The sequence below is a fragment of the Sus scrofa genome, chromosome 2 (assembly GCF_000003025.6).
Source record: "Sus scrofa isolate TJ Tabasco breed Duroc chromosome 2, Sscrofa11.1, whole genome shotgun sequence".
Taxonomy (NCBI): domain Eukaryota; kingdom Metazoa; phylum Chordata; class Mammalia; order Artiodactyla; family Suidae; genus Sus; species Sus scrofa.
The window spans coordinates 2,071,188-2,083,217 of NC_010444.4; the positions used below are offsets into that span (position 1 = coordinate 2,071,188).

Sequence of the window (12,030 nt, forward strand, 5' to 3'; positions counted from 1 at the left end):
CTGCCAAAGAGAAAACAGGCTTGTAGACACCAGGCACGCCGGCCGGCAGCGAACACGGGCGCTCTGACTGGCAGCTGCTCACTACACACGTACTTCCAACACGGCGACCCCGGAGGAAGGTCAGAGCGGGGCTGCCTCTGCCTGTTTCGAGCCCCCCGCGGGGAGCAGCCAGGCCCCGGAGCCGAGCCCTCCCGCGCAGGCCCCAGAGACGGGAAGAGGGAGCGGGCTCGCGGCCGTGACCTACCCTGTCTCCTCCCTCTAAACCCACTCCCAGCCCCAGGGACCGTCTGTGGAGCCAACGAAGCCTGGGAGATGGACAACGATGTCACCAATACTTCTGAGCAAGCGAATCCACTCCTCGGCAAGCTCCGTCTCGGGCGGAGGAGCCTACAGACTGCTCTGACTGTACCCTGCGCACCCAGCAGCCCCAGAGGCACACCGGGATCACACAACGGACACCGGCCACGTCACCCAGAGGCTGGGCTGCGGCTCGCTCCCCGGGACCCCGGGATGTCCCCTTGCGAAGGATGCAGAGACACAACACGACAGCCTCAGCCCCTGGTCTAAGTGCGTGTGTCCCGGGCCCGGGCCCAGCCCTGGGCAAATGGCACCTGCCAGGTGCACGCTCACCAGAAACGCTGTCAAAGAGCCTGGGCACCAAAACCATACACCCAACCAGACTCCTCATCAGGAGAGCAGCCTCAAAACTGTCATTCCAAGGGCAGACCGGGAGGCGGCCCAAGCCAGGGGCCGAGGGGACCAGACGCTGGCTCCAGGCCCGGGACAGCGCTGGGGGGAGGAGGGGGATGGGGCATCGACACACGTGCCACACCAGGGCCATCTCTGCTGCCTGGTCTGCAACAAGCCCTGGGCTCGGCCAGCAGGTGCCCACGCGGCCGTGTGGGCGGGCTCTGAGAGCACTCGGGGCAGGCGCCCCCGCCGCCCGGCCGGCAGCCTCCTCCTCCGGTCACGACACGGCACTGACACACAGCACAGAGCGGAAGTTCGCAAGTTAGGAAGGAACGCGATGCCACCTTACCTAGCAATGTACGCATGATTAACAGACAAAAATTACACCTAAACGGGGAAAAAAATTGAAAGCAACCGTCAGCATAAAAGAAAATGAGATGCACAACATCAGACAGGAGGGGAGAGCCCCCATTTCTCACGACACGGAAGGGCTCAAACACCGACCCTGACACGGGCAGCCTCAGCCCCCAACCCGAGCCGGGACACCCACTACTCGCCCTGCCCGGGCTCCTGCGCCTGTGCCGACTCTGGGGACAGGCCCTGCGGGGAGGACAAGCCCCGAGTCGCTCCCGCGGCACGAGGCCGACAGCTCTCGCGCCTCCGTGCGAGCAGCACACCCAGCAGGACGTGGCGGAGGCTGAGCGGGGACAAGCTCCACTTGCTGCGGCATTAAACGCTCTTCCAGAATCCGAGACGTGAGAGGAGACAGGAGGTGCAGCCAAAGGAGAGACGAGGACGGACAAGAGGAAACGACGAGGGACCGAGCCCCGCTGCCGGGAAGGCGGGCGGGCGGCCGGAGACGGCGCCCCGGCCCCACGGGCTCCGCTCCAGCACCCACAGTGGGCGCGCACGTCCGCGCCCGGCAGGAGGCTGGCCAGGGGCAGGCCTGGAGACCCGGGCGAGTGACCCCTCCGCCAGGCGCAAGTCCCTCCAGGCTTGGCCCTCCTCCCGGGCGCGGCGGCTCAGGACCCGAGGGCGAGTGTCCAGAGAGTGACCCTGCCCGGGAGCGAGCTCGTCCCGAGCCGAGATGACCGGCACACCGAGCGAGTGAAGCCACCACGTCCCTTCCCCAGGAGCCACCGCCATGTGCACCCAGACACACGTCTGGTGCCAAAAAGTGCTTAGACCAGTCACCGCACTGACAGTGCACGTTCCACTCTGGGCAGAAACCAGGGAAACAAACAAACAAACAAACAAACAAACAGGTGACAGAGACCAAGAGTCCACAGTGCCGAGGAAGGCTGGCACCCGACAGCCGGGCAGGCTCAGTCCTCAGGGGCAGGGGAGCCACACCCTGAGCGCGAGCTCGCCCGTCGTTCTCTGCTAAAGGACCTGTCAGTTGGCAAGTGCCCCGACTCAGGCTCCTCTGAGGCCACAAGGAAAGGCTCAGGCTGAGGACCGAAGTGAAGGGGTGCCCCTCAGCCTCGTTGGTCTGGTTTGGCTTTTTAAAGCAAAAGCTTCCTGGCTTCATTCAAATTATTGGAGATATCCAGACGTATCTTCTGAACAATCTCAGCACAGATTCAATTGTAAAGTCATGCCCCCAGTTCCATTATTCTATTCATAAAACACACACACGAACACCCTCCCCCCACCATCCCATCTCTGCCCCTTTCCCAAAACACAAAACCCCACAGAACAAAAAAGCTCAATCAGTATCTTGAAAGAACTGAAGATCTGGACGAGAGGCTGCTCCGGACTGGACAGGTTTATATACACAAGACACAGCTTAGGAAAGCGACAGATCAGGTGTCCACGCAGTTTCTGGCTCAGGATTTTTCTGGAAGCCTGTTTAACTCTTCTGACTCGAGAAGGACAGGTCATCTTCCCAAGGCCACCGCCCCAGCCTGGGGACATGCTGCACAAGTTCACCAGCGCAGCATCCCCAGGTCTGGGAGGCCCCCGGCGACTCACCTTGGGGTTCACGTCAGCATCGTCCTCGTCCTCTCCCTCCTCGTCACCTTCTAGTTCCTGCAAGAAAAGGAAGGAGACCCAGTCGAACAGACCGGACCGAAGTCCCTGGGAGGCACCCGCCGCAGAGAAGGGAAACTAAAGCCGTGCCCTGCTTCGGTTAGGCCGGCACTGCCCCTGAGTGGTCACAGCCCTTCCTCTGACGCCTTCTGTTCTCAGATGACCTGCCTGCGACACGCTGAGCCGCAGCTCCGTGAGCCACGGGCAGGTGGGACTCGGCGCTGCCACAGGCCGGCCACGCCTGCCCTCGCCCAGCTCAGCCCTGCTCCGAGGAGAGAGCCTCGCCCGGGGGGGAGGACGGCCGCCGCCTGCTCAGACAGAGAGGGCCCAGCGCCACCCCGGGCGGGAAGCGACGTCTTACCTCCTCTTCTCCTTCCTCGCCTTCTTCAAACTGAAACGAAAGGAACAGGCTTTCAGGATTTGTGAGGCCAGACGGCAGACCCATCCCCGTCAAGGGCCACGCCGGCCAGGCCCGAGGAGCACGGGAAGAGGCCTGGCCTCCGGCAGCGGGCGGCCTCCAGCCAGGGCCCGACCTGCAGGGCCACGTGTTCACAGGATACCAGGGATCCGAAACCCACTCAAGAGGGAGGACTACGGACGGGGACGGGGCACAGAAAGGACAGGGCCAGCCCGGGCGTGCGCTGGGTCCAACAGGGACTGGCTGCTAAGCAAACCAGCAGCAGTCCCCAGGTTTAGGCCTTTCGATGCTGCGCTCCACCGCGTACCAGGGAGCTCCTTCATCTTCAGAGGACGACAAAACCCTGGCGCTGAAGTCAGAACTACGTGTGCCACTGTGGGAGGAACTCCCACACCGCCCCGGGCGGGTCCTGAATGGACCCCGAGGTGCAGATGGCGCTGGTCAGGCTCGCAGTCAATCCCCAAATATCAGGCTGGGGTCAAAATCACAACGGGGCCAAATAGGAGTTCCTGCTGTGGTGCGGTGGGCTGAGAGCCTGACTGCTGTGGTTTGGGTCGCTACGGAGAGGGGTTCAAGTCCCAGCCTGGTGCAGGGGTCGAGGATCTGGTGCTGTCTCAGCTGCGGCTGGGGTTCAATCCCTGGCCCAGGAACTTGCACACGCTGAGGATGCGGCCAATTGAAAAACACCAACCCGAGTTCCCGTCGTGGCACATGGGAAACAAATCCCATTAGGAACCATGAGGTTGCGGGTAGGATCCCTGGCCTCGCTCAGTGGGTTAAGGATCCGGTGTTGCCATGAGCTGTGGTGTAGGTCGCAGACGCAGCTCGGATCCGGTGTTGCCATGGTGTAGGCTGACAGCAAGCCCCAACTCGACCCCTAGACTGGGAGCTTCCACATGCCACGGGTGTGGCCATAAAAAAATTAAAAAATACGTAAAAAATAAAAGCCAACCAACCAATAAAGAAGCAGAATGAGCCTCATCCCTGCAGCTGGGAGCCCTTTCCTCACAGAGCCCCGCCTCCACCTCTGGGCGACAACCCAGGGGGACTCAGGAGAGCACTGGGGCCGCCACGGCCACCTTGACCCCTGGGTGCAGCCTCCTGCCCCCCCCCCCCTTCCTTCCAAGTGCTCGAGCAGCCCTGGACAAGAAAGACGCTCTGTGTCTGGGAGCCAACAAGACACCCCCACATTTCAGGTCACGCTGGAGCCGCCTCGCGTGGGCCTGGGCTCCCCCTTTCTGGGGTTCTGACGACGTCCCCGCCCCCGGATCTGTCCTCGTTCCAAAGTGGGGGTGTGCAGCCCACAGGGTGGGCACGGTGACCCACCCAAGCAGGAAAACACAGCCAGGACACCTACGCCCCCCCCACCCCCAGCACGCCCAGTGTTCATGCACGTTCCTGCCGCAGCGACGTTGGCGCCCTCACCTCTCCCGACGCCCACTGAGGGTATCGACCTCCAAGGACGTGCCCCAAGAGCCTGAAGAGGAGCAGGGGTCGGGACCACCACCCCGGCACGTGGGGGCACTGGCAGAACCAGGACCCGGCCTGAGGGGGTCAGGGCGCCCCCCCAAGCACGCTGCTCGCCAGCCATGTGTACAGAGGGCGCCACAGACACTGGGAACGACTCTGCTGCCCTGCTCAGAGCACCTGCCACACACGCTGCGCTCGGCGCACAGAGAGCACGCAAGCAGGCGTCTGCGCCGACGGACAGATGGTTTGACAAGTTTGGAAGGTCGGTCTAGAGAAGAGTGTTCCATTGTGTCTTTTGGGGGCAGATTAGATGAAACCAAACATTTGGCTCCTCGCTGGCCAAGACCTCCCTGTAAAGCTTCCAGCACCACACGGCGTCAGTCCTGCCGCACTGGACGGAAGATTCTACTGGGCAGCGTTGGCCTAGACTCTGCTGTATAACCAGCATTTCCTAAAACCTAGGTCAGAGCAACCATGTGGGGGCTTCAATGACCCGAAGGGCAGTGCTATGCGTGCCCACGTCCCGGACCCAGGCCACCCTGCAGCCTAAGGGTGGGCAGCTGCAGCTGGGACGTTCGCCGGCCTCAGGCGCTGCAGCTGCACCGCCGCTCAGGGCCTTCACCACAAAGCAGGGGTGCGGGGAGGAGCTGACCCCCCTCAGGGGGCACCCCTGCTGCCCCGACAGGCCTCACACCAAGAGGAGGCAGACACAACAGATTGGACGTGCTCTAAAGCTCACATCCAGTAACACGCCCCAGAGCACCCCAAGACGACCTGAGCCCGGGGGACAGTCGGGGCGGGGACCCTGCTCCCAAGATCGACCGGGGAGGGCCAGCTCCTCAGGCGGAGGGGAGGGCGGCCTGACTGCGCGGCTTTTCTGAGGCGCGTGGGGCTCGGCTCCCCCAGCGCCTGTGCGCCCTGTGCAAGCGTGAGCTGGCTCTGCTGGTCGTCGCTCGGCAGGGCCGGACCACCGGGCGTGAGGCCCTCCCCAGGCTCGGTCACCCAGAGCTCACGGACCTCGAGGGGAACAGCAAGGCCCTGGGTCTTTAGAGGACACTGTGCAGCGAGTCAGGGGACAGGCCCCGGGTCCTCTGCCCGGAGGCCGCCTCCCAGACCTGCTTCTGCCACCCGTGCCCAGGCGCAGGGCCCAGGTTTCTGGCTGGGGTCCCCAAGCCACCTACGTTGTCATCATCCTCTATCGCCTCCCCGGTGAAGTAGAGCACAGCGCGCGGGACTATCCGCTCGCGGAAGAAGTGGCCGATTTCAAAGTCCGAGGCCAGGGTGAACTCGGAATCTTCATCCTGGGGAGCGAGACGTCACCTCGTTTCAGTGGGGACAGCACCTCCTCTGGCCCGGCCCCACCCCCGACTCGCTGCGGGCGCCGTCTCCGCAGGTAAGACACCATCACGGCACACGGCAGGGAGGTGCGGGGCCCAGGGGCGCCCAGAAGGGAACCCACAGAATGCGCGCTCCGCCCCGCCCCGGGCTGCGGTGAGGGGAGCGGGCCAGGTCCGCAACCTGGGGGCTGACTCTAGGGGAGCGAAGGCCCGGGCAGCAGAGGAAGAGACTTGTGATAAGGACACGAGGCTTACCAGCGACTCTCCGTCCCCTGATGCTGCAAAAGAAGACAAACACACGTCACGTTAACCGCGCAGAAAGCCTGCACCTCCCTGGAAACCGCCCGAGCCCCGCGCCTCCGCCCGCGGAGCTCCCGCCACCCCCAGGGCAGGGCCAGCTGCGAGGAGAAGGCCACACCGAGACGGGAACCCAGAGGAGTTCGGAGGTGCCACCAGGCGCCCCAGACTGTGGCCTTTCAGCGCATTTGTGCTTTCAGTGGAGTTGTAACTCGTGCGCTGCAGAACTACAGGACGATGACTCAGTAGAGAAAGAGAAAGGTTTTTTGTCTTCTGTACTTATAGGGCCGCACCCGCAGCACATGGAGGTTCCCAGGCTAGGGGTCGAATCCGAGCCACGTGGGATCCGAGCCGTGTCTGCGACCCACAGCACAGCTCTCGGCAATGCCGGATCCTCAACCCACGGAGCGAGGCCAGGGATCGAACGCGCAACCTCATGGTTCCTAGTCGGATTCGTTTCTGCTGCGCCACGACGGGAAGTCCAAAGAAAGAGGAAGATGGTGAAGCCCTGCAGGTCCTCGGCGTGACTGAGGCGCTGCCTCTTGTCAGGTTCGCGCTGACTCGTTAGCAAAGGAGGGAGAGGAGCACAGGGCTGAAAGGTCCCCCTGCAAGACGAGAAGACTCCCGGCGGGCAGGACATCACTCGCGGCCACCCGTGGCTCCACGTCTCCAGCACACTCGGCCACACAGACCTCGGTGGCCCACCAGAGCCCGACAGAGAACCAAGCCTAACAGGAAAGGCACCCAAGACCACACCTGGGAGGCGCAGCACGGCTCACGTGACTCTAGCAGTGTCTGCTCCCAGCCGCTCTGGTGCCAGGCCCGTCCCCACAGGGCCGGCGCAGGGAGGCAGCTCTCGCCGCGCACGGCTGCTCCCCGAGCCCAGCGTGGGAGCGCCCCACCGGCCCTGGAGATGCAGGTTCAGGGCTCCGGCCCTCGGGGTCAGCAGTTCACGTGAGTTCCTTCCTCACTCACTTCTGGACCCGATTTGTAGGGTTAAAGACAAAGAAGGTGCGGGACTAGCCACTTAAGCGCCTCCGTTTCAAAAATCACTTCATTAATTTTGAACTCTTTCCTCGACCGCCCCACACGCTTTCACCGCTTCATTTTCACAGGGCCTATGACGTGAAATCGCGTGTCCTTGGTCACTGTCAAAATAGCCGTGTACTGGTGTTCCTGTCGTGGCGAGGAACCATGAGGCTGCGGGTTCGATCCCTGGCCTCGCTCCGTGGGTTAAGGATCTGGTGAGGCCGTGAGCTGTGCTGTAGGTCGCAGATGCAGCTTGGATCTGGTGTTGCTGTGGCTCTGGCGCAGGCCGGTGGCTACAGCTCCGACCTGACCCCTAGCCTGGGAACCGCCATATGCCGCGGGAGCGGCCCTAGAAAAGGCAAGAAGATGAAAACAAAAATAAAAAATAAAAAGCTGTATACTATGAAATTCACCCACTTTAAGTATGCAGCTTAGGGACGTCTGGTACATTTTTTGACTTGCGCAACCACGAGGCCCCCCACATCACTCCCCAAATTCTCGAGTCCACTTATTTAAAACGACTAACAAAGCCACTGAATTTAGGAATCAAAGCCCCTCTACTTTGGGGTGAAGTCACACAGGTAACCTCCAATACACCCAACCTGAGGCTCCAAACGAGATCTGCCCCCAAAAAAGAAATTTAAGAACTGTAATTTACGGCTATTCTTACCCCCAAACCAACGTACACGCGACCTTCTAGGTTCACAAATGAACTGCGGAAACAAACGAGCAAAACCAAGTCGTGGAAAACCACCCCAAGAGTAAAGACACAACGGACTGGTCACAGGGACATGAGGTCACACGGGAGAGGACGCCACCCTGCGGCCCCAGGCCCACCAACTGCCTAAAGCAGGGCCCGCACCTCTTCATTGCAAACTGGTTTTTGTTTGGGGAAAATAAAGAGGAAGTGTCTGCCCCCACAGCCACACCGGCACACGGCCGGGAGCTCTGGCCCTCCAGTTCTCCAAGTCAGCTGCTCAGCCTCCACTAGCTCGAAGGGTCCGTCTCCTGTTTTAAAAACTAGGGGGAAACAAGACGCTTCCAGGCCAGGGCTCTGCCCTACGTCTGTGCCTGTCACAGGATACGTGCGTCCCACCCCTCGCCTGCTCCATCAGGGCAGCAGAAAGACCCGAAAGCCAAAGGGAGCGCGCGCCCCGCGCAGCCCGGGCGGGCTCACCTTTGAGCGGGCTGAAGAAGTTGAAGAAGGAATCGCTGGGGACCTGCTTGGTGATGGTCCTGACGGTGCCTCGGCCCTTGTGTTTCTGCTTCTTCTTGATGGTTTTCACCGTCACGTTCTTGCCTTTCTTCCAGTCAATGGCGCACCTACAGGGACGAGACGGCGGTCACGGGGTCGCCCTCCCTGAGAAAAACCGGCCACGTGTGCACAGCCAGCACCCCCGGCTCCAGCCTGACCGGGCGGCCTCCTCCGACAAGCTGCCAGCAAGCGCTGCTCCCCGAGGGCCTGCAGGACCCCCGGGCGGGTCGCGGCGGGCCGTCCCGGCGGAGGCGGGCTCCGGCAGGGCTCTTCCTGAGCCCGAGGCCGACGAAGACCTTGTCGCCTGCTGTCCCCTCACAACTCTCAGCCCGTGAAGCTACCTACTCGGGGACCCGAAATCTCCAGGTGACGGAGTGGCACCAGCTGGAGAAAGCAAACAGGAGGCCGCTGCAGACCTGGCCACCCGCAGGCCTGCACGCTCCGGGGCTGCCGAGCACACTGGCGGGGACCGCGAGCAGCGAGCTTTCGGGCTGCATCACGGTGGACCACAGGTGCCACCTGGCATCGGACACGCCCGGAGAGCCAGCCTTCTCCCACGATGGCCTGGCCCTGGGAAACGACCCGTCTAAATGACTGGCTATTCGAGCCCAGAGGATTTGGACTGAGTTCTGCGTTACACTGGGGATTCGTAAAGCTAAGTGTTTGGTTCCGTGAGTAAGAGTAACCTTTTCAACCAAGCATAAAACAATTCCGGAGTTCCTGTCGTGGCGCAGCAGAAACAAATCTGATCAGTATCCATGAGGTTGCAGGTTCGATCCCTGGCCTCGCTCAGTGGGTTAAGAACCTGGCATTGCCGTGAGCTGTGGTGTAGGTCGCAGACGTGGGTCAGATCTGGTGTTGCTGTGGCTCTGGTGTAGGCTGGTATCTGTAGCTCTGATTGGACCCCCTAGCCTGGGAACCTCCATATGCCCCAGGTGTGGCCGCTGAAAAAAACAAAAACAAACAAACAAAAAAACCCAATTCCCAAACCGTCTCAAACCAACCAAAGGGCATCAATCACCTCCAAACCATTCTCTCCTTGGTGACGCATCTGGACTGAAACCAGCAAGGCGCTCATCGTGCGGCAAACAGCACGCAAACTGCCCACCAGGCCCACAGCGAAGCTACTGCCCAGTACCGCCCGGCTCGGCCCAGTGTGGGCACCGCCACCCACGCCACAAGCCTCTGCTGCGAGGAGTCCGCGAGTCAACGATCAGCGCTGCACCAAGGTGACGAGAAAGCCCCACGCCCTCGCCCAAACGAGGGAACCAGGCCGCCTCTCCAGACCCTGGCACGAGCGACACACGCGCCATTTCCCAGCGCTGGCCATCACCTCCCCACTTAGACGGCTCGTTTATTCCAATCTTTGTCCACTGGGCTTTGTGCTTTATTCTTAAATTCTATCTTACTTGTAAAGCTCTAAAACCATCGGCTTTTTTCTCAGAAAGGGAAGTGGAAAGGGCATTTCCTTACCCGTCACAGTCAACTATTTCAGGGCCTTCAAAGGAAAAGGGATCGGCCTTGTCCGGCTCTGACTTCATCTTGTACGTCTTGGTCAGGACTGAGTTGCTGAAGTAGTCGTTGGGCTCAAAGTGGAATTCTAACACGAAAGACTGAGAACAAAGCCCGGGTAAGTACCGCTTAGGGTCCTGAGCGGCCGTCTCGGGACCCACACAGCACCTCCTGGAAGCCAGCCCCTCCCCAGGCACGCCGCTCCCCGCAAACCTCGCAAGGGGCCGCCACGGCGACAACTCCAGCGCAAAGTCAAGACGTGGCGGCAGGCGGGGAGCAGCCGGCACCCTTCAGTGCGCGAGAAGGGGCACGGGCGGCTCTGACAACCCGGCCGGGGGAGAACGAGCTCCCCCGGGGAGTGGCACGTCTCCCCGCTGCCCCGCCTCCCGCGAGGTCAGTGGGGCGGGAGCTGGAGGGAGCACGCGGGCGTCAGGGAGCCCCGACTCAGGGGCACAACCCCACGTGGGGGAGAAAAGGAAGCAACGAGTGGGCCTCTCCCGACCACGGCAAGGACGAGCTTGTCCTTCGCTCACCAGGCATCCTGCACATCTGGAGCCAAGCACCGGAGAAGTGGGGACAGAGCAGGTGTAAGGACAGAGCAGCAGGAAGAGAGCAGCGGCAACAAAGAAGATACTCACGCTCTTAAATAACAAAGCACAAGAAAAATAAGGAGTTCCCGTGGTGGCGCATCAGACACGGATCCGACTGGGAACCAAGAGGTTGCAGGTTGGATCCCTGGCCTCACTCGGTGTGTTAAGGATCCGGCGTTGCCGCGCGCTGTGGTGTAGGTCGCAGATGCAGCTCGGATCTGGCGTTGCTGTGGCTGTGGTGTAGGCCGGCGGCTCCAGCTCCAATTGGACCCTCAGCCTGGAAACCTCCATATGCTACGGATGCAGCCCAAACAAGAAAAGAAAAATAAAATGAGACGCCCCGTCTGAGCAAAACGTCCAAAGCACACCCAGGACTGGCAAGTGCTCTGGGAAGCCGGGAGCACTCGTACCCCGTGAAGGGCTCTACAGGGGCAGCAGCGAACATTAACCAGCTAAATCGTCTGGGACTGATGAATTGCGCTTTGAGGAATTTGCCCCGGTTGAGAAAGACACTAGGAAGGATGCGGCGACCCGGGGGGAAGACGTCCACCCCCGCCCCACTCATAAAGCCAATGGCAAGCCGGGCTCGGCGCACGGCAGAGGCGGTCGGTCCACAGGACCAAGTCTGGGTTCAAATCCCACCTCTGCCCATCAGTGCTGTGTGACTCTGGGAACTTACGCACTGTCTCTGGGCTTCCATTTCCTCACCTGTGAAATGGAATAAACAACCCTCTCCCTCCACGAGTTGACCTGAGGATGAATCTATGGAAGCCCTTAGAACAGGGCTGGCTTTACAAGCAATACTTGCTGAATGTTAGCTCTTTCCGTTTTTATTCTAATGGTACAACCATCACGGAGGAAAAACTTCTTTTAAAGACCAAAACCAAACCACTTCCACAAAGGGAAGTGGAAAAAGAAGCCTCCAAAGAAGGGGTGGTGCTTGTCTGTGCTTAGCAAGCAGACAAGGGCTCCGAGGGACGGGGGCAGTCCAGCAGGTGCCCAGAAGGGAGGTGGCAGAGTCCGGCCAGGTCTCCACTGACCTCAGGCAGGTGGTGTGGGCTGGAGGGGAAGGGGCTCAAAAAGCCCCTCAACAAGTTGCTGGTCCAGTGAGGACAGAAGGCAGCTACGGGGACCCCAGAACCTCGGGGGACCCCCACTCCAGACCTCGACCCCAGCCCCCTGTAAACAGGATCTTTCGGTTGCCCCTGAAGCAACATTCAGACGGAAGGCAGGAGGCCGTCAGCGGAGAGACCACCGCTACTGAGAAGTGCTTTGGGCCATGACCACAGGTGTGAACAGGCCACCCAGGGGACATGGCACTGCGACACCGCTTCCTTCATCGCTCCCTAACTTCTGTCGGGACAGACTACCTACTTTCCTCCTTCTCTCCCCGTTTCCCCC

The 12,030-nt window shown here is 61.1% G+C and overlaps 1 protein-coding gene across 7 annotated transcripts in view; it reads right to left on the reverse strand.

Annotated features, from left to right (window-relative positions):
• Positions 1-12,030, reverse strand: part of NAP1L4 (nucleosome assembly protein 1 like 4) — a 47,364-nt gene that overhangs the window by 1,048 nt on the left and 34,286 nt on the right. For 4 of the 7 annotated variants that reach the window (NM_001285976.1, XM_013993988.2, XM_005660587.3 and 1 more), the window contains 6 exon segments: positions 2,665-2,721; positions 3,083-3,112; positions 5,791-5,910; positions 6,202-6,224; positions 8,450-8,595; positions 10,001-10,140. In NM_001285976.1, the coding sequence (NP_001272905.1) occupies positions 2,665-2,721; positions 3,083-3,112; positions 5,791-5,910; positions 6,202-6,224; positions 8,450-8,595; positions 10,001-10,140 (516 nt within the window). 7 annotated transcript variants of the gene reach the window in all.